Source organism: Schistocerca piceifrons, chromosome 2 (assembly GCF_021461385.2).
Source record: "Schistocerca piceifrons isolate TAMUIC-IGC-003096 chromosome 2, iqSchPice1.1, whole genome shotgun sequence".
Taxonomy (NCBI): Eukaryota; Metazoa; Arthropoda; class Insecta; order Orthoptera; family Acrididae; genus Schistocerca; species Schistocerca piceifrons.
In genome coordinates, this window is record NC_060139.1 from 857,112,742 (window position 1) to 857,136,090 (window position 23,349).

General features: G+C 38.5%; 2 protein-coding genes across 2 annotated transcripts in view; one reads left to right on the top strand and one right to left on the bottom strand.

Moving 5' to 3' along the window:
* Nucleotides 1-2,252, bottom strand: part of LOC124776432 (mediator of RNA polymerase II transcription subunit 14) — a 180,921-nt gene extending 178,669 nt beyond the window's left edge. The window contains 1 exon segment of the mRNA XM_047251426.1: nt 2,100-2,252. The gene's annotated coding sequence lies outside the window, so the exon portion shown is untranslated.
* A 10,247-nt stretch (nt 2,253-12,499) lies between these two features.
* LOC124775936 (RNA-binding protein 25-like) lies at nt 12,500-22,332 on the top strand. The gene is made up of 2 exons (XM_047250781.1): nt 12,500-13,498; nt 22,324-22,332. Exons 1-2 carry the CDS (start codon nt 12,500-12,502, stop codon nt 22,330-22,332), a joined length of 1,008 nt encoding a protein of 335 aa, XP_047106737.1.
* Nucleotides 22,333-23,349: the final 1,017 nt, after the last annotated feature.

A 23,349-nucleotide genomic window follows, 5' to 3' on the forward strand; every position in this document is an offset into this window, starting at 1 on the left:
CTCATCTGAGGAGGATACGACGGTCGGATGGTCCCGGTGGGCCACTTGTGGCCTGAAGACAGAGTGCTTTTTTTTTTATATATATATATTAAGTAGCACATCCATCAGTGAAATAAAGCAGTTTCTTGACTCATGGGTATCATTTCGGCAACCCTTTCCTTCTGAGCACCATTTAAAAATCCTACAGCATGATCCATATCATTACTTATAAAGCAGTGATTTACTATTACCGGTTTATTTTCCTCTTAATCACTCAAACAGAATGGACTGTTCAGCTGCTTCTTGTCCAGTGGTAACTTTGTATTTCATTGTGAATTACAAAGCTGCAGTTTTCAGCATCATGTATTAAAACAATCTGTCATTGCTGGAATATTAATTAAGCTTGCCGGTAACTAGGCTACGATGGAAAATGAATTCTAACTGCACTGCAAACAAATATGACCTGCCTCACAGACAGACAAACATAAACCGAGGCCAAATGGACTAAGTGTTGCACGTCACTGATATTGAACATTGCACGATTTTGCAATGTTTTCACACCTGTACAGGTTAAAAGCAAGCTATCACAGGCATATAAGGAACACTTCCATATCACTGTGAGCAGGTGGTTAGCTGCACAGATAAATAGGATTTAGTCTATTATAATACCTCAAAAATTAATGACTTATTCAAATGAAATAAATTACTGACACTTAAAGTTCATTTATTTGCTATTCAAATATGTTAATTTGATATCCCTAAATCTAAGGCATTGGGTGTCAGGCATGAATGAACTAACAGAGAATTATCCTTTTTTTCATCACAGCAAAAATGATTTAGATCTCCAGTTTATTTGTGTGTCTATTCATGTGAAACTCACCTTTATTTTTATTTTATCAGAGAGAGAACAATCTTAGGAATTGTTTGAGAGCAAAACTAGATGCCCTGCATGTTGGAGCAATATCTTCAGCCTTGTAATTTTTCCATAAATGGGAAAGTGACACACATTACTGGTTTTTGTAACTGCTTTACTGCCTAAGTAATAGCTTTTTTTTTTTTTTTTTCTTTTTCACTATAAGTCTCTCTTAACTTCTGAGAAAAGTTATAAATCAAAAAGCTTCATAAAGACCTGAGTTATGAGTATGTCTCTTGAGAAGTTTCACTTACCATGGACATTCTCAAAGAGCAAAATTATCAAAACATAATTACTCTGTAAATGTTACGAATCCAAGGCAAATGTGGAAAGTTTTGTGAAAATCTGTAATGGAGGGTTACAAATCCTAGTTATTGGTTGATATAACATGGAATGGGCAGAATTCAGTTTGAAATATTATTCTAGAACAAGTGACACTGCAAATGGAGATAACACAGCAAAATTAGACTTACTGATAATCTTACAGAAAAGCCGGGGTAAGTTTTTGTACTATAGAAAATTTGCCACATACAATTACCAAGGCATAGGTACATAGACTGTGTTTCTTACGAGCTACACAATTGTACAATGTGAGCACGATGAGAACTGCGTAAGAAATATACAAAAAAATAAAAAATAACTACGGTTTGTACTGAAGAAAACAAAATATCACAAGAGTACATTGGGATCGAGACTTTCTTTTACAAACGTCATTAACGCAACTTATACGTCTCTGGTCAAATCATCACAGCTTATCATAAATTTAATTCCGAGATCGTGCAGAAAATTCTGATCCTCTAGATTGGGGGTTAAGGTGTTTGGCTAGTAAGTCATCACTTGGAAAAAAGTTAATCTCTGCTAAAAATCTCAGTACTAAGCCTTGGTAGCAGGACGGAATTTTTGGTACACTGTCCTGGCAAAAGAAAATGTTAACGAACTTCTGAGACGGTTTCTTAAAAACATTCAATGAGATCAAAACTTCGTACGTGACAATCTTCATATCAATGGCCAAACGAAGCCTAAATAAGTAAAACTGTAGCTTATTTTTGGCTTACAGCTTACATTCTAGGTTTATCGTCGCAATTACACACATTTAAGACAACGGTATTAAAAGCCTCGAGCTCTCAATTCTAGTTAAAAAATTATTATTTTGCTAATGTCCCTTAAATAGAAACTGAAACACATATAATGTAATGAGAACACTTACCTCTTTACATTTATCAGCCAAAACAACAACTACTTCCCTTGCATTAATATTTACACATCAACATTCAACAACAACACGTACAATCATGATCGCAACTACTGAGCAAACCAGCGATGTGTAAACTTTTCGTTGCATCTTCAGTTGACAAGCACTGGTTAGGTCGCCCTTCCACAAACAACAAAAACTTGCACATGCATCCTGTCACCATTACCCTTGTTGCGCAGCCTGCACAGAAGTCGACTCTGCTTCCAGGACAGTAAATGTTTCCATACGAGCGATCTGATTCTGTACTAGCACTGTATTGAAGATGGCGTCAAATGAAATAAGCAGTAGAGGCATAAATATAGTGGTGCAATTTCACCTCCCGGCCAATGACGCCAAACCCTCATTTCCATTTCATCTCAAGAGCTTACAGAAACGTTGACTAAAAGCAAACATTGCGCCAAATCTTAGTTACGGAAATGCATATGTCATACAAATCATTTAGGGACGTAAAAACACGTTAATAAAAATCCTATCGGCGAAGGACGAGGTATTTTCTGAAAAGGAAATGAATGAGTAAAACTACTTTTGAGTACTATTTGAGCTCTATTTCTTGCTCTGTAACTTTAACTTACAATGTATACGTATGCAAGATGACATCGCAGCCTGCGTTAAGTTACTGAATTATCAGTTCTGGCAACGAGCTCTAATTCCACGACCTCCTCGTGTCCTCCAGGCAATGCATGACATACAATGGGTGAGCGTTGTGCAGCAGATGGAGGATGGTGAAAGGCGAGTTTCCAGTGTCTTAAAACTTTGACATACCGGCTAAGGGAATAAACACCTGCAGAAAATTCTGATCCTCTAGTTTGGGAGTTAACGTGTTGGGCTAGGGAATAAGACCTAGAACGCAGTGCCCAGACGGCGAACTAGTAACTCATCACTTGGAAAAAAATATTAATCTCAGTTAAAATCTCAGCAGTAAGCTTCGGAAACAGGATGAAATTTTGGATAAACTGTCCTGGCATAAGAAAATGTCAATTAACTGCGCAGCTTGGAACGTACAGGGTTTTAAACCAAAGAGAAAAGAGGTTTTAGATGAATTGGAAAGAGTGGAAATAGGCACTGGTGTTCTAACAGAGAGAAAGATGAAGAGTACAAGAAGTAAAAGAGATGGTCAGTATATCGATTTTTATAGTGGAGTTAGTAAAATTGAAAGAGTAAAGACAGAAGTATCAATCGTAGTACGTCATAAACTGAAGGGTAGCATAAAGAAATGGCAAGAAGCAGGTTAGCAAATTATATCCTTAGAACTAGAAGAAGAATGAGTGCAAGATAGTAATAGTTGGCTTGTATGCACTGACTGACGACACAGATAACATAATCAAAGATGCCTTTTATAAAGATTTTACGATCGTTCTAGGTGACATCAATACACAGAAGGAGATGTATCTGATGGGAGACTTTAATGACCGGACAGGGAAGATAAAAGTAAGAGGTTGTAGGAAGACATGAAAGGAAACAGGGCATTAAATTACTTTCCTCACAAAAAAATACACAAATACTTGCATACCTACACACATACCCCAGCAAGCATAGGCCCTGCAGACGGTACACTGCGTCCACAAACTGCTTCCATCCCTTCTGTATTGTGCTTGGTTCCTCCAGGGGTCTTCAATCTCCAGGGCTGCCATGTTCTTAGCCAGGTCGTCCATCCCTTTGCTCTTCAGCTTCTGTAGTATTGTTGATTGTTGCATTAAGAGATAGATTTCCTCATTCCTCCTCCTTCTCTATTCTCCTTTATCTGTGATTAGTCCCCATATTTTCCTCACTACTCTTCTTTCAAATATTAATAGTTTTTCCTTTTCTCATTTTGTCATGTTCCTGAACCATACATGATTGCTGGGCATATCACTGTATTATACATTCTCATCTTAGTATTCGCTGATTTTGATTTGAGCTGAGTGTCTCCCTGAGGGAATAGATGCATTTCATTCTCTCATTCCCACTATTATTCTTTGCTTTATGTCCACTCTTAATCTGATGTGAATCTTCAATTTCTCCTGGCGTATTTTATAATGAAATAAATCTCGGATGAACAGCCTGGTATGAGTGTGCATAGGACACAATATTTTGGCAATCGACCACATTGCCATCATCAGGTGCGCTGATGTACTGACCGGCGGTGGGCCGGCGCCATGTGTATATAGGACAATACCCCTCCCGCTCCTCCGTCAGGTGCTTGCTATAAGACGGTGCGGTCTGCACCTCGCATGCCGTCCAGGTGCAGGATCCGTTCTCCCGCCATCTGGACACTGCGTCCTAGGTCTTCTCGTTCAGGAGGGTTTGCCTGCACTGCTCTCGTTATTCTTCCCTCCTCCCCCAAAGTCGGTAGACTCTGGGAAATATCCTTTTTCTTCTTAATCCAGGTGATCACGGGTTCCCACGTCTTGCTAAGGATGTAACTGCTGCCACGATTTAGTTGTGGCTCCCTTACTCTAATCTCTATGGCTTCTTTGATGACACAGTCCCAGTATTTGGAAGTCTGTGTCAGGACTTTGGTTTGGTCATAATCCATGCCATGGAGTTCCGACAGGCAATGCGATTGCCGACTTACTGGGCTGTTGCAGTCTAGAACATCAGCGGCATACTAGGCTCACGACCGTTACAGTGTGTATTAAAGCAAACCTGATTTGCATCACCATAGCGGCCCTACTGGCGCCATTCTCTTGCTACTGATACGAAATGTGAATAGACATCATCTTTTGTATGTAGAAACACACCTACCAAGTTTCGTTCATATCGCACAATTTCTTCTTGGTGTTGCGTTTTTTTTCCGTCATCGTATATCTGGGTGAAACTTGCAATGCATTTAAGATACTTAATACACTATATGATGCAACTGAAAAATTCAGAATTAAAGACACAAGTCGTCTATTGTCCCAATAATTTGTGTATCGGAATGAAAGGAGAGTTACAAAAAGCTACTGAGTAAGAACAGAGAGGAGTGCACTGAGACAGTTTATCAGCTCAAATATGGAGATGTGCAGAATGTGGATCAGACCATTATATACAGGGTGTTACAAAAAGGTACGGCCAAACTTTCAGGAAACATTCCTCACACACAAATAAAGAAAAGATGTTATGTGGACATGTGTCCGGAAACGCTTAATTTCCATGTTAGAGCTCATTTTAGTTTCGTCAGTATGTACTGTACTTCCTCGATTCACCGCCAGTTGGCCCAATTGAAGGAAGGTCATGTTGACTTCGGTGCTTGTGTTGACATGCGACTCATTGCTCTACAGAACTAGCATCAAGCACATCAGTACGTAGCATCAACAGGCTAGTGTTCATCACAAACGTGGTTTTGCAGTCAGTGCAATGTTTACAAATGCGGAGTTGGCAGATGCCCATTTGATGTATGGATTAGCATGGGGCAATAGCCGTGGCGCGGTACGTTTGTATCGAGACAGATTTCCAGAACGAAGGTGTCCCGACAGGAAGACGTTCGAAGCAATTGATCGGCGTCTTAGGGAGCAAGGAACATTCTAGCCTATGACTCGCGACCGAGGAAGACCTAGAACGACGAAGATAACTGCAATGGACGAGGCAATTCTTCGTGCAGTTGACGATAACCCTAATGTCAGCGTCAGAGCAGTTGCTGCTGTACAAGGTAACGTTGACCACGTCACTGTATGGAGAGTGCTACGGGAGAACCAGTTGTTTCCGTACCATGTACTGCGTGTGCAGGCACTATCAGCAGCTGATTGGCCTCCAAGGGTACACTTCTGCGAATGGTTCATCCAACAGTGTGTCAATCATCATTTCAGTGCAAATGTTCTCTTTACGGATGAGGCTTCATTCCAACGTGATCAAATTGTAAATTTTCACAATCAACATGTGTGGGTTGACGAGAATCCGCTATTGTGCAATCACGTCATCAACACAGATTTTCTGTGAACGTTTGGGCAGGCATTGTTGGTGATGTCTTGATTGGGTCCCATGTTCTTCCACCTACGCTCAATGGAGAACGTTATCATGATTTCATACGGGATACTCTACCTGTACTGCTAGAACATGTGCCTTTACAAGTACAACACAACATGTGGTTCATGCACGATGGAGCTCCTGCACATTTCAGTCGAAGTGTTCGTACGCTTCTCAACAACAGATTCGGTGACTGATGGATTGGTAGAGGCGGACCAATTCCATGGCCTCCACGCTCTCCTGGCCTCAACCCTCTTGACTTTCATTTATGGGGGCATTTGAAAGCTCTTGTCTACGCAACCCCGGTACCAAATGTAGAGACTCTTCATGCTCTTATTGTGGACTGGTGTGATACAATACGCCATTCTCCAGGGCTGCATCAGCGCATCGGGGATTCCATGCGATGGAGGGTGGATGCATGTATTCTCGCTAACGGAGGAAACTTTGAACGTTTCCTGTAACAAAATGTTTGAAGTCATGCTGGTACGTTCTGTTGCTGTGTGTTTCCATTCCATGATTAATGTGATTTGAATAGAAGTAATAAAATGAGCTCTAACATGGAAAGTAAGCGTTTCCGAACACATGTCCGCATAACATATTTTCATTCTTTGTGTGTGAGGAATGTTTCCTGAAAGTTTGGCCCTACCTTTTTGTAACACCCTGTAGTCAGAGCAACAGCTATAGTAAAACATAATAATATCAACATTCATTGTAATAATGAAGAGAAAGTAAAATAGCTGAAGCAACCAGAAGTAATTTGGAAAGTTTACAACAAGATTCTGTGAAATTCGGATACACAAAAAGATAAGCCTACTTATTAAATAATATTACGTAAATCAATGAATTCGCATCACAAGAGCTCTATGGATAAAGCATAGTTCTAAGAATATGAATTTGGAGTAGTGGACAAAGGCAATTGAGAAAATGGCGAAAGAAAATAAATAGCTATACCAGAAGTGGTTAAACATAGAGACAGTGAAGAAAGGATGTGCTGTGCATGATACAACAGAGACATTGAAAAAGAAATATCAAGACCAAAACATGTGATTTCGGACAAAAAAGTATGAGGAGATCTATAGGTATTTGAGAACTACCAATGTAAGAGATGCCTGGAAAACAATAAAACACATTAGTGCAGCTAGAGTAAAAACGCTACTGTTACAAAAAGGAAGCGAGTATGAACAGAAAAGAGTACTCTGAGTATACCAGTTGAAATGTGGAGATAACCAGTGGTACAGAACGAAGCAGAAAAGATTGTCAGATGGGCAAAACATAAGAAATCCACAGGACTGGGAGACAAAGCTATGGAGTTAACAAAATATGACCAGTATTTTCTAGGAAATGCTGGTATGCTTCTTTAATAAACTGATGAGGAATGGTGTAGCGACACCAGAAGATTTTAATATAAATTCCTTTTACAAAAAAGGAAACTGAAAACACTGTAATAATTATAGAAGCATCAGTGTAACCAGCTCGTTAGGAAAGTTGTATGGATGGATTTTGCGAAACTGAATCGCAGCAGAAATATTACAGACATCAAACAGCACAGTGAATCTAGAGCAGGCAGATCATGTATTTATAACATATTCTCCCTAAGTCAGTTGATAGAAAAAGAGCTGAAAAATCTTGAAAAACATTTAGTGTTTGTAGATCTTGAAAAAGCATATAACAGCGGCCCACTAAAAAAGCTGTTTGAAGCACTGAAACTATATGACAGTTACCCGTAATATAATAGGTGTCCCTCCTAGGAATCTTATCATGTCTTTCATGCGATGCCCAGTGTCGATGGAAAGTGCTTGTTTGTTCCTCACTACAAACAAAATGATAATTAAAGAGGAATTTTAAGTACCTATTCGATACAATTCTCCCAAATTAGTCTAGTGGGATATTTGTTTTATCGATATGTATTAACAGGGATAGTAAAATGTGAAGAGCAACCAGTAGTCCGGTAGCGACAGCTATGCCCTGGACAGTGTTGACTGCTATCGTAATGAAGCAGCGGTGCTCTGATACTGCTGGAATAGGGGGCATTCTTTGTGTTTTACTGTCCCTGTTAACACACGACTAAAACAAATATCGCATAAGACTAATTTGGAACTGGTCTATCGAAAGAGCATGTAAAATACCGTTGTAAAAATAATTCTGTTCATAATGGGGAACAAAAAGATGTTTTCTATTGACACTGGGTATTAAAGATGTGATGAGCAATACTTCTTGTGGCTGGCTCCAGCTACACATTGCTAAATTGTAAATATGTTCCAAAACATCAAGTAAAATACACCTGACGATATTTGGGAGACATACTCGGTATAAGAAGTATATATAACATATATAAAGATGTGCACAGAACAAGAAGGGTAGGATCTATCATCTCTAAATCGTTTAAAATAAATAAAGGATTGAAACAAGGGTGTTGTATATCTCCAACACTATTCAAAACCTATCTACAAGCCGCATTACAGACTGGAATTCAATTAGAATACTGCAGTGTGTATACACTTTTATTAGTTGATGACTAGATGGTGAGAAAATAAATAGAAGAATGTATCAAATGGTGAGTGAAGTTTAACACAAAGAAGATGGAATACTTAATCATGTGAAGGCAGTGCGTACTTCTTGAAATATCAGACAATGAACCATAGATAATTGTAAAATATAAAAATACCTAGACAGGATAAATAATAAATGTTTAACATGTGAAGATGACTTGAGAAACAAATTGAGCTTGGGAAGGTCCACAAGAATCGGATAAAGAATCAAACTTAATATATATAAAGCCATTATTGAGCTAATTATTATCTATCATTTGGAATGCTGGTTAACTGGGAAGAAGAACCACAAGGAGATCAAAGCCATGGAAACCCTTATGAAACATATATCAAATGAAAATGTGTGGAAAATAATACAAAAGAAAGATAGCACAATATATGAAATAGAACACATACAACTTTTTCGGTTTGAATACATAATGAGAATGGGACAAGAAAGAATACCAAAAAATGTATTTGATTATAGAACGACAAACAGGAGGCACAAAGAAAGACTGAGTACAACCAATAGAAATTTGACTCTTGAAGATACATGTAATAGCTTATTATGGAGGCCGAGACACGATACGTGGCAGGAGCCATAGGGTACCTGCCAATACATGTAACTTATTTACTACACTGCCAACAGCATAAATCTAAATTTTATGTGAAATTCTGGCTGCTGTTTACATCCTTGAACTTTTCTGACATAATGTTTTACCTAACCTTTGTACTATTGTGCAAAACCGGTCATGATTGCACCATTTGTTGACATGGGATATTTTTAAGTCTCAGATGGCATAAACACATTTACTGTTTCCATTCCAGTGTAACATCTGTTTTCAATGTCTAAAGAAAAACATATTATCATTATACAAGAATCAAAATAGCTTTACAAATTTGACATTTCTGCAATAATGTGTACTTCTGTAAGCCCATACACTCAGTTACAACACTTCTGGAATACGTAGTGTTGCCGTCTTCCTTTAATGATAATAAATGATTTTAATTGTTTACTGAATGCTAGAATGAGGTTCCTATCCCAAGGCTTAAGAACATTTCGCCACTTTAGAAAGTATTTATTTACTTAGCTGAAGACAAATCTCATATTTTTCGTATTATGCTATTCCATACACAGACAAACGATTGATTTGTGTGCTGTCAGAGGGATGAAATCAAAATGACAGCAGATCTACCTAGCAGCAGTCGTTCAAGCTCTTGGATGGCAATAGAGGAAGATGTGTGAGGCTAGTAAGGCAAATAGTTTCTTACTTTTCAGACTGGCATGACAGCGAGCTAGTAGAGTATTCCAGAGGCAAGTTGTCTGGCCAATACTGAGAGGTGGGGCAAGGGGTGATGAATGTGCAATTTTTCCTTGCCTGTGGAAACAGGTCTTAATTCTACTATTTTTTTAACTTTTTTACTGTGCTAATGGGTATTATTAACTTTCTTGTATTTTTAAGATGAAAAGGCAGAGTGTGAAGGGACCTCCTTGATTTCCAACATTACTCTGTTATTAAAGAGTAGCATACCCATACAGTGCAGTAGGTATTACCATTTATTACCATAGCTACACCGTTCGCCAGCCAAGACCGGACAGAATGTGTCTGTGTTACAAGGTTAAGATTACACAAGCTTTATAATGAAAGAACGAGTTAGCACAAGTACACATAATAATACAAAAACAAATCTATATAAATATAGCATACCACTTAATGACATATAGAGTGAGAACTTTTTAACAAGTACATGTTCACTTCATTTCATAAAATAGTGCATTGTTTAGGCAGCCAAGTTTGCTGTTTCACTGTCAAGGAACTCATTTCAACTGTACTGTGGTTTTTGGTGTAGATTTTGCAACATTTTTCCACGAACATTCAGAATTCTGAGTACTGCATTTTAGTATTTAATTGTTTGAGCATTTTAATAGCTACTGTTGGAAAATTGTCCCATGTCACGGAAAGCTGACAGCTTGAGTTGTCTTTGTTTTCCTTATTGCATGTGTTAGAATTGTGGACGACACTACAGTTGATGAATGTTTCATGATTTTATTTCACATACGTGAGACAGGTAAAGATATATTGACTGAAAATGGTCATCACTCCTAGACTTGTGAAGATGGTTTGCAGTGTGTAACGTTCCCTGGCAAACTCACATTATTAAACAAGAGTTTATTTGTACCATATACGCCGCTCTAGGCAAGTTGTATATATCGTAATTATTGAACAAAAAATATTACTGAATGTGGTGTAAAAGACATTTGTTATTCTCCTTATATTTTTTTGTTGTAATATTTCTCTGTATTTAGGATAGGAATTTTTTCTGTATTTATTATGTGATTGTAAAATGTGTCAGTATTTGCGATAGCAGAGATATGTTGCCAGAAGAGAATAATATCGTCAATTTGCAAAGAAATGTTAATAGTCAGCAATACTATTAAAGCACAATGCATTATGTATTCTTTGGTCTTCTCTGTTCAGAAGTCATTGCGGTAGGACACTGTGAAAGAGTTTTTTACGAATGGGTAGACTTCTTTTGTCTCTGTCTGGACTTAGCCGCCATTAGACGATGCGTTACGAATTAATGTGAGTTGTATTGTTGTTTGATCTAAATATATTAGAGTTTATCAAAAGTGTGAATTATTTATGTAAATTAGCTTGCCCACGTCATCTATAAAATTTCTTTAAGAATTTTTCAGCATTTTTTAGCGGTGTTACTGGGCTGTGCCGCGACCAACAATAGCAAACCCGTAAATCGGGAACAGATGCATAAAAATCAATGGTGAATTAAGAAATTGTTCTTCTTTTTCAGTGATCCTGTGGCTGATAAAATTTGAATTAATTATACGTTTGTGCATTCGTAGGCGGATAGCTAATGTTAGTTAACATTGAAATTTAAACAGTTTGGTTCTTTCAAAATACCTTAAATGTGTAATGATGTAGGTTTGATCAGTGATAAATGTCGGCTTGGCAATAATTAAAACATTTTCTGCTAATAGAGGTAATCTTGTGTTCTATGGCTAGTGCCGGGATAAAATTCAGTAAAAATATTTAACAAAAAATCCACTGCATCAGGAAACTGTATGCCAAGGCCGAATGATTTAAAGGACCCAATTCTCAACCTAATATTCTTAACCAGTTCATATGAGTTCACGTAAATATTATTTTTTCTTTAAATGTACGTAATAATTAAGTAAGTAAAAATTTTTTATTACCACACAAAAATAAGAGAGTGGTTCTACTACAAAGTTCGCACGAAAGAAAATTAACTTAAAAACAACAGATAAATTTTATTATTCTTCTTTAACGAAATTTCAAATCAATCCCATTCATTACGACCGATTTCGTTAAATTGGCGCCCAACGTGGGGCTCGAATATGCAGTGGCCACTAAATACCCGTGAGATAACTAGGGAATTAATATAGTCGAACTTTGTTGCAGAACATTTAATAATTTTTCTATGTATTGTATGTATTGCATAACCAATATTGTGTGGTAATACCTGTGTATGATTTTTTGCATGAGAACACTATGTACCCAGAGGCAAGCTGAAGAAGAGAGCTCAATATTTCGAAAAATTAATTACCTACCACAATATCAGGGGGCAGCTGCACCCAAGATAGATCACCAAAAGGTAAAGCTACAGTGTAGTTGTCCTGTGGGTAGTAAAGTAGCCTCAGTGCAGTGTTCTCGGATCATTAGTGGTGTGCTTGTTGTTAGTAAATTGTTTTAAAATAACAGGACATTTAGGTAGTTAGTCATTGTAGTATATAGTAAGTGTGTATTAGTTAATGTCCATTTCTTGTGTGATTATGTCAGTGAAACCTGAGTGTTAGGATATTTAGTTCAGATTTTATTTCTTTTGTTTACTATGGTTAGATTGCGTAGTCAGAAAGATATCAACATGGATAATGAGCAACAGTCAGTAAGTAGTGATACCGAGTTGGAAAGTGGGACACAAAGTAATGTTAGTGACGTAGTTCAGGAAGTACAATGTGAGAATCTGGGGGCAGAAGGACAAGAAATGTTGCCATTGCCACCCAGTGATTCAGTTGATAGCGGAAATACTGTGCCATCCGCAAGCACTGGACACGGACCAGAGAGTGGTGAGGTGTCAGAAGTGCAATCATTAAGAGTTATGTTCGAGCGCATGCTCAATTTCCAAGCTGAATTTGTACGTGTGCAAGCAGAGCGTGATAGAGAACGTGATGCTAAACAAGCAGAACGCGATAGAGAACGTGATGCTAAACAAGCAGAACGCGATAGAGAACGTGATGCTGAACAAGCAGAGCGTGACCAGAGATTGGTAGCTGAATTTGCCAAGCAAGCAGAGCACGATAGAGAACGTGATGCTAAACAAGCAGAGCGTGACCGACGCCTGCATGAGAGGGACTTGCAGTTGATGCAAACTTTAGAAGTTATGCAAAGTGAGATTGTTAGTTTGAAACAAAAATATGAAACCATACCCAAAACGGTGCAAGAATTAAGCGAAAGAGTAGATAGTGTTCAAGTGGCTAACGCCAATATCGTAGAGGAAATCAGTGTCCTGACTAATAGGGTCGAACAACTAGAAATTGACACAACTCAAGTAATTGAGAACAAAGTGATCGAACAAGTGCACAAAGTAGAAAATGAAGTCATAAAAGAAATAGATCAGAAAGTGCACGCCGCAATTGAGGCCAGAGATGTGGGCTCAAGTGCGGATGTGCAAGATCTAAAAAGGATAGTGCACAAAGACATTCCGCTGTGGCAGCGGAGTGTGGACCGTCGTCTTGCCGAGATGGAGCTTAGCTTGCGGCATGACGAGGCACGGGCGTATGTCACGCCAGCCAGGTCCAACAATGATAGGCATATAAATACTGCAGTAAAAAATTGCGACTGCGAGACAGAACAGGCAACCAATGTAAGCGAAACAAATAAATGTCATTCCAAAGTAGTGATTGAAGAAAGCTTGATTAGGAACCGGCAGTTTCAGATCTTTACAACGGAGAAGAAATCTGTTCACCCTGTAGTGTTTATCAAGGGATTTAGAAACATTTTTCCTAGCGTTTGGAGTCATACCCAGAAAATACAGTTCGTTATGTCTTACATACAAGGAGATGCTGCATTATGGGCAACCGAAGCAGCTGACAGTTGTGATACATATGAGCAATTTGAAAAAGCATTCTTGGCCAAATATTGGTCAACATGTATCCAGGAGAGATTACGGAAGGAGGTATATAATCCAGAGCCGTATTCTCCACGACTAGGCAATTTGCGAAAATATTTCGAGAAGTACATTAATAAGACCCGTTACTGGGACGAACAGTTTTCATCCCGGGATTTGATCAGGCTTTTGAAATCACACTTGCCGATACATGTAAAGGAAAAACTTATACACGTGCCTGAAAATGATATAGAACATTTCTTGTCTGTTCTGGACTCAATTGACCTGATTCAGGAGGACGTTAAGGCAGCCTCTGAACAGGCTAGAAGTAACGGAAATGGTTATAGAAATGGTAGAAATAACACGCCTCCACCAAGTAATGGAAACGGCGGAGGTAATAATAGGAGACAGGAGTATGCACAAAACGGAAATAGAGGTAGAGACCGGAACGGCAATAGTCCGCCGGTGAATAATGACCGGAAAAGGAGGTTCGATGACCGGTATGAGACAGGCCCACCAAGCAATAATAGATGGAAAAATGCCAGGGGGCCGAGCAACACTAATACTTATAATGATGCAAACCGAACTTGGCCGCAGAACCAGAGGCCCAGTCCGGACCGGCAAAACAGTGATAGATATGACAATAACCGACCGCCACCACAAAATGCGCCAATTGCGCAACCGTGGCGGCCGACGCAACACAACGTGCACATAGTGGAGGTCAGTGACACAGAGCAGCCACGCCCATCCACTAGCAATAATTCAACAAACTAGATGCAGCCGAGATACGCTCTCCATCGTCGGCTGAGGTTTGGAGTGAGAGCAGCCCGACACAGAACAAAACACCGAACAAAATCTGTATCCTTAGGTATAATGACGGGGTACAGATGGGAGATGAATTAATAACTGAACCATCCACGTGCATAAAGGAGCACAAAGACAAAGTACAAGCGATAATAGAGATCAAAATTAACAATATTGATGTGCAAGCGGTCGTAGATACAGGTGCTACTGTCAGTGTTATGAGTATGGACTTATTCAAAGTACTGGGGAAGGAAAGGCGTATGCTGACTTTTCCCGTGAATAATTGTAAAGTCACTGGAGCCATAAGTGCACAGCGACAAATAATTAAACTCCAAGTGCGGGTAGAGATGTATGTAGGGGATGAAGCCATAGCGTGCTCATTCCTGGTAGTAAAGGGTTTAAAGGTAGCCTGCATTTTGGGGGTAGATTTTTTAAGAGAAAGGGACGCAATAATCGACCTTTCTCGGGGAAAATTAAGCTTGATGAATGCTGGTAGGAGAATAGAATTGTCCATGCTCAGATCTGAAGAGGTACCTGTACCTAATTGTAACGCTATTAACATAAGGTGTAGGAATCAGTGGATACTACATTTAGACAATCATTGTCTAGGTCAGAATCTCTATTATCCTGACGTACAAGATGATCAATTAAAAGCAAATGTGGACGCACTTGTGAACAAAGTATCACAGTCCGAAAATTTGAACTCTATGCAACAGCAGGATTTGGTACAGTTATTATCTAATTATGCAGATGTATTTTCAGAACGACCAGGAATTGTTAAGGGATATCAGTACAATATCGAGGTAAAGCCTCACAAAACTTACTGTCGAGCCTCATACTCCATTCCTTGGTCCAAGAAGGAAATAGTAGCTAAAGAAATAAGAAAACTGATCGAGTGGGGAATAATAGAACCGTCTTTGTCCCCTTATAGTAGTCCTTTGGTGGCGGTAGCAAAAGCAGACGGACAGGTACGGTTAGTACTAGATGCGAGAGACATAAATGAAATTATTGTACCTGTTAGGACTCATCCGGAAAATCTTGATGAGCAAATTCAAAAATTTCATGGAGTGCAATATTTGACATCTATTGATATGAGAAGTTCTTTCTGGCAAATCCTGCTCACACCCGAGTCGAGGAAATATACTGCATTTATATTTGGGGGAAGGAGCTACCAATTTAGGGTACTACCTTTCGGCCTAAATGTAAGTGCAGGAGTTTTTATAACAGCCCTCGACGCGGTTTTAGGTCCGGATTTGCTGCAAAGGGTAACAGTGTATGTAGACGATCTAGTGATTGCCACTGCCACCTGGGAGGAGCACGTAGAACTACTGAGTAAAGCTTAGAAAGGTTTAAGCAAGCGGGAGTAACAGCGAATCTTGGTAAATCCAAATTTGGACGTAATCAGATTAAATTTCTAGGTCACATAATAACACCACAAGGCATCAAGCCTGACAGCAAAAAACTTGATGTAATTCGTGGGTTTCCTAGTCCGAGAACTAAGAAACTGCTCAAAGCATTTATAGGTCTAGCATCTTTTTTTAGACGGTTTGTTCCAAACCAATTAATGAATAACGAATCTTTATTGAGCCTGTTGCGTAAAAATGCGCACTGGGTGTGGACAGAAGAATGTCAACGCGCATTTGACGCTATCAAAAATGCCTTGGTGAACGCCAACATACTGCGACACCCAGACACGACAAAAGATTTTTGTATAGCGACAGATTCGTGTTCATACGGTCTGGGCGCGTGTTTATTTCAGTGGGACAGGAGCAACGACCCCACAACAATCAATGTAATCGGATTTGCCAGCCGCACACTAAACAGCTGCGAGAGAGCATATTCCGCTACCGAATTAGAGGCTCTTGCAGTGGTTTGGGCGGTAAAGAAATTTAACTATTACATCTATGGTAAAGAAGTCAAAGTATTCAGTGACCACCAGGCTTTGAGCTATTTAATGACTTGCAAATTATACCATACCCGCTTGCTAAGATGGAGGTTAGCATTACAGGAATATAAAATTAAAATCATGTACCTTAAAGGACAAGATAATGTTGTAGCAGACGCCTTGTCGAGGCTTCCACTAGGGCAATCCTCAATGTCAAATATTTTGGGACAATCGGAGGAATATCGAATACTATTAGTACAAGATAAGGTACATAGGAGGGACTTTTTACATATGTGTAAAAATATGTCCATATTGCAGGAAACTGATCCGATTTGGCGAGATATCATTAGTAAAATTAAAGAAGGAACCAATCTTAAAAGTGTTCAGAATTTCAAAATAGTAGATAATATTCTGTATTATAAAACAGGTGTGTCAAATGACCATGGAGTCGTGTGTATACCACAACAGGCTATCCCAGCTGTAGTGTGGCACACGCATTTAGCATGGGGTCACGCTGGGATAGGCAAGACAATAAGGATTTTGTCCAAATTCTGTTATTTTAAGGGGATAAGCCAGCAGACTCGCACCATTATCAGGACTTGTCCTCTGTGCCAAAAAGCTAAGTTTCAAAAAAGTCCACAAGGTTTGAACTGCATCCTATAGTGCCTCATCGACCACTTCAGTTAGTATCTATAGACATAGCAGGACCCTACCCACGAGCCAGGGGTGGTTTGAAGTACATTTTAGCGGTGTATGACCTTTTCTCTAAATATTTAAAAATATACTGCCTTAAATCAGCCACTGCTCGTGGAATAGTTAAATGGTTAGGGAAGGAATATTTTACACAAGTGGGTAAGCCTGAAGCGATAATATCGGATAATGCTTCCTATTTTACAGGCCATACCTGGAAAAACTATTTACATGAACAAGATATAAAGCATATACTAATTTCCCGTTTTCACCCACAAGCAAGTTTAGTAGAGAGAACATTTGGAGAGTTAAATAAATTTTTCAGCTTATACATTGCATATAAACACACAAGATGGCCAGATCTGATACCTAAGTTTGTAGAAGTTCACAACGCAACCCCGCATGCTTCTACGGGGTATCCACCAAACGAGATTATAATGAATAATAATAGAGTTTTGAATGAGTGGCTGGCACCTTTGCCTAAGGTCCCAGACATTCCTGAGCCTAAGGAAGAGAAGATAAGAAAAGCAGGGTGCAACCTTACCAGGTGCGCTCAGAAAAGGAAAGAAAAATATAATCGACATGTGACGAATAACCAAAAATTTAGTGTTGGGGACTTGGTACTCTTACGCAATCATCCTAAGTCCTCGGCATCCTTGAAACAGAATAGCAAGTGGCAATTGGTGTACAATGGACCTTTTAGAGTAGTAAGTGTGCCACATGAGTGTAGCTATCTCTTAGCAGATCCCCACTCAGGGAGAGTACGGGGACTGTATCCGCGTAAGGATGTAAAAGCATTCCTACAGTAAAAGACTAATAGTCCTATGTGGACACCATTCTTTTGTAAATAATGAACATTAATGATGTGTGATCTTTAGAGATAATGTACTAGTGTAGAAGTGTTTAGTTATAAGAATATGATTGACTTTCTCATGTGTATGGATATTTGTGTTATGTACTCTTTTAATTTGTGTTATCTAGAACATGCTCTAAATGTTTGCACAGATAATCTGATTAGTGCAATTATTTGTAGTGTTAAGCTGTGACAGAGTTCAATCAAAAAGAACATTTTAGTAATGATTAGTTAGTGTACTACATAATTTTCTATGTGCCCAAATTTGAAATATTTCTTGGCACAATCTTCTCTATTATGTGTATGTATGTATATATGTGTAGCTGTCAGATTGACAGATTCGAACCCAGAATAATATCAATAATATGAGGCCCTGAGAACTTTATTATCTAACCAATGTTATTAGAGAAAATAATGCACCCAGTAGTGACCCGAGGGCACCACGGGAGGCAAACTTGTTGCAAATTTATGTAATGCAAAGTTACGCACAAAGAAGCTTCAATTGAAGCATGTGCAGATTCAAACAGTAAAAAAGAGCTAGCCAGATACAGTCCAAGTCAATTTTTGCCTACAGAGACTACACTGTAGTTACGTAGGACGTTGATAGTAAAGTGTGACATGAGTTCAAAGGAGTTATTGAACAATATGCCTGAATCCGGCTGGAATGCACAAATAAAATCTACTCGAACACGAATATAGATGACTTTTGGGCAAACTAATACCAAATTTTAATATTTTGTTACCATGTACGCAAATATCACACCTTGGTAAAGAGTTACGAATGTGCTATAACAAAAAAAAAAAAAAATTGCACAGCGGACATTGTAAATAAAAATAAAGGAACTTAAACAAAAGTGCAGTATTGTGCGGCAGAGACAGACAGTGACTGTTAAACCTGCAGCAATACGTCACGGAATAGTTGTGTATAAGTGATAAAAAACTGTATCATCGCCGTGTGTGCAAGTGGACAAGGAACTAGCACGACACGAACAGTGAACCGATAACGGACGGTGGATCAAGCTAGTGTCAAACTTTAACTCTTTGTGTGTCAAGGGACGCTAGGAAAGCGCATTGACTACGAAGATACATTTTGTCCTAAGGTGAAAACTTGCGTGTGACTAATGACAAGTCATGACATGGTGAAAAATATTGTGTGCCCATAAAACGTGTTATGGTGACAACGAAATATTGTGCAAACCAGACTAGTGAAGGCCTACTGAGTAATAACTGCCACTAACTGTGTGCGTTCTTTCCCACAGCAGGAAAAATGCCTATAAGGATAGTACACTGTTTCTGAACTTGTTGCATGTTTCCTGGAGCACTGCAAGAAAACGTCGCACGGGCGAGCGGATATCCAACGCGCATCCGGCTACATCAGCTATGCAGCGGCCGCAGCAGCCCGTAGCAGACCAGACAGACAGCCACGCCCTCCGCGCCGTAGCTGTCAACGCCGGGGGCGGTGACCTACACGGAGTCAGCGCGCCGCGCCGAGCGCCGCTCAACAATCACTCCGCACCGCTCACCAAATACAGCATTATTGATTTTTTTTTATGTTCACATAAACTGAATAACATGTCAATGACTTCATTTCGATAAACATTGAACATTTACTACGTAGGACAAGTGACCTTGTAGTGTATCACAAGAATAATAGTATCACACACAAAAAACTTCAGTCGAACTGTATGTGACTGTGATCTTGTGTAATTGTGTAACCGTTTGTGACGAACTGAATTTAATTCAAATGAATAACTGCATTTAATTCAAATGACCATGAACCAACTGGGATGGCTGGGCTCCGGCACAGTTTTGCCCAGGTTTCCTGTTTGCCTACGCCCAAATGGGGGAGCCATGAACTTATATAACCCTGGGACTAAATAAAAGAGCCATTCCGTAAAATATACAAGTGTAAAGAACGTTACTGGCACCATTGCGTCAAAGTGTAAAAACTCTTTGCCAAATGCTGCCAGGGGGCAATGTAACGTTCCCTGGCAAACTCACATTATTAAACAAGAGTTTATTTGTACCATATACGCCGCTCTAGGCAAGTTGTATATATCGTAATTATTGAACAAAAAATATTACTGAATGTGGTGTAAAAGACATTTGTTATTCTCCTTATATTTTTTGTTGTAATATTTCTCTGTATTTAGGATAGGAATTTTTTCTGTATTTATTATGTGATTGTAAAATGTGTCAGTATTTGCGATAGCAGAGATATGTTGCCAGAAGAGAATAATATCGTCAATTTGCAAAGAAATGTTAATAGTCAGCAATACTATTTAAGCACAATGCATTATGTATTCTTTGGTCTTCTCTGTTCAGAAGTCATTGCGGTAGGACACTGTGAAAGAGTTTTTTACGAATGGGTAGACTTCTTTTGTCTCTGTCTGGACTTAGCCGCCATTAGACGATGCGTTACGAATTAATGTGAGTTGTATTGTTGTTTGATCTAAATATATTAGAGTTTATCAAAAGTGTGAATTATTTATGTAAATTAGCTTGCCCACGTCATCTATAAAATTTCTTTAAGAATTTTTCAGCATTTTTTAGCGGTGTTACTGGGCTGTGCCGCGACCAACAATAGCAAACCCGTAAATCGGGAACAGATGCATAAAAATCAATGGTGAATTAAGAAATTGTTCTTCTTTTTCAGTGATCCTGTGGCTGATAAAATTTGAATTAATTATACGTTTGTGCATTCGTAGGCGGATAGCTAATGTTAGTTAACATTGAAATTTAAACAGTTTGGTTCTTTCAAAATACCTTAAATGTGTAATGACGTAGGTTTGATCAGTGATAAATGTCGGCTTGGCAATAATTAAAACATTTTCTGCTAATAGAGGTAATCTTGTGTTCTATGGCTAGTGCCGGGATAAAATTCAGTAAAAATATTTAACAAAAAATCCACTGCATCAGGAAAGTGTATGCCAAGGCCGAATGATTTAAAGGACCCAATCCTCAACCTAATATTCTTAACCAGTTCATATGAATTCACGTAAATATTATTTTTTCTTTAAATGTACATAATAATTAAGTAAGTAAAAATTTTTTATTACCACACGAAAATAAGAGAGTGGTTCTACAACAAAGTTCGCACGAAAGAAAATTAACTTAAAAACAACAGATAAATTTTATTATTCTTCTTTAACGAAATTTCAAATCAATCCCATTCATTACGACCGATTTCGTTAAACTACAGTTGATGAATGTTTCATGATTTTATTTCACATACGTGAGACAGGTAAAGATATATTGACTGAAAATGGTCATCACTCCTAGACTTGTGAAGATGGTTTGCAGTGGACCAGCTTTCTTCTTGATGTAAAGATTCTTATCGCTTTCTTTATTTTGCAGTAGTAGTAGTAGTGATAGTAGTATTTTCTTGCAATCTGTAGATTGATTCCATAGTAACAGGTGGCTGTGGAACAGTGGATAATGTACTATCAGCAGATACTGATCAGTTATCACATGCTTCAGTTTCCTCATCTGAGTTCATGTGCAGTGTGTTCTTGGCAAATGCGTTTACTATCCACCATGAACCCAAGAAGCTTCACATTTGTTGAAAAGTTTAGGTATTTATCCTTTGTCACAGAGGCCACATACTAATTTTTGTGTTTGCATTGACTAGTTCAAACTAGTTGAGATCGAGATTATTAATAGAGTGGCAAACAACCAGCTGCTATGGAACAGTACATTCTCCATTCGTCATATCTGTAAATGGACAGATCCAAATTAAAGATTTTCTTAAGAAAAAATAAATTTCTGATGTTAGCAAACAAGCTGGTTGGAAGTGAATGGTTGGCAAAAGAAAAAAAAACTGGGTATTTGGAGATATATGTACCATATTGTAGCAATATATTTCGTGGCAAAGGGATATAGGTGCATGAGGTGATTTGAACTGATTCCTAGTGGTTGTTTGAAGAACTACTTAACAATAAATGTTTTCTCTTTGGCTGCGAAGAGATGCAAGTGCACATACATCTGTTTGGTTACAAATATTTTGTAAACTGTTGTGGACAGGTGATTTGGTGCGTTAGAATGTGGCAGATCAGAAGCTGTTTTTGCACTCAAGACTTTAATACAGAGTCTGGAAGGAGGGAGGACGTATTAATAAGAAAGGAGACAATGAATAGAGAGCCCATGAAAATGCTAATAATGATGGTATGAAAATATTAACATTTGTTTGTTAATTACCCTTAGTAATGTGTAGGAAGTTATTTTTGCAGCTTTGTCACGAAGTTGCTTGTCATAACAAGTCTAAATATATGGATGTCTGTACAAAAATATATAATTAAATATATAAACAGCATTTAAATACTGAATATGTGTATATTGTTTTATTTACAGATCTGGTAGCTGACACTGATTGTGACATTTAGCCATACTCTCCTGATTCTGCAGAAGGATATGAAGCGAGTAGAAAAAAGGTAAGAAACTGAATAGCTGAAAGAGGAATAGGACAAGAAAGTGCAGAAACACAGAACAGGAATGTTCAGGAAAAGACAAAATGAGTATCTAGCATTACAGTATGTCGCAAAGATGTTTCTATGGTTCTCAGACTAAAGAGTGAAAGGGTATGCAAAATGTTTATCCTTAAAACATTTGATGTCAGAATGAAAATGTATGATAATGTTCTCAAAAGCTGAACAAATGTAGTGTCCCTCAGACAGTTAGGAGAGGAAAGCATACACCAGCTAATAAAACTTTTACAAATGATGTACAGATGGCCAAGCCACATACTAAGTCCTTTGCAAGACACACTAGTCATGACTCTAGTAACAAAAATTCGTAGACAAAACGTCTTTCCCAGAACCTCAGTATTCAGACAATGTATCAACATTATTTAGGGTTTTGTAAAGAAAAACAGATCAACAGCCGTTTTAAAGAGAGCCTTTACAGTTACATACAGGGTGTCGCAATTTAGGCGTTATGAAGTTCTTTTTTTACTGCGACATTATATGAGGTGATAGATTCTTGTTATCATATTTATGCTACAGGAGAGAACCTGAAATTTAATAGAATGGGGTTTCAAAGTATTTTCCTCCAGCCCAACAAGAGTGCAGGGTCTTTAACTGAATTCCACAAGGAATTACTGAAGTTCACCATTTTCGACTGCAAGGATCTTTCTGGAAATTGCTGTACGAAAGTCCTGAAGGGTTGCAGTTGCATCTTCGAACACTCTGTCCTTTATATATCCCCAAAAGAAACAAACATGCCCACTGAGATCGAGATTATAAGGAGGTTATTCCACACAATGTCCAGCAGCTTGAATGTACGGACTGTCGGTACACCAGTGGCGCCAGTTCTGTTTGTTGATGTCCCCAAAGAGATGAAAGCATGCCTCATCACCGAACCTAATCCTTAACGACTGTT

Excerpts from the sequence above, each read along its gene's own strand:
- LOC124775936 (XM_047250781.1), top strand. The coding sequence starts at position 12,500 with ATGGATAATGAGCAACAGTCAGTAAGTAGTGATACCGAGTTGGAAAGT.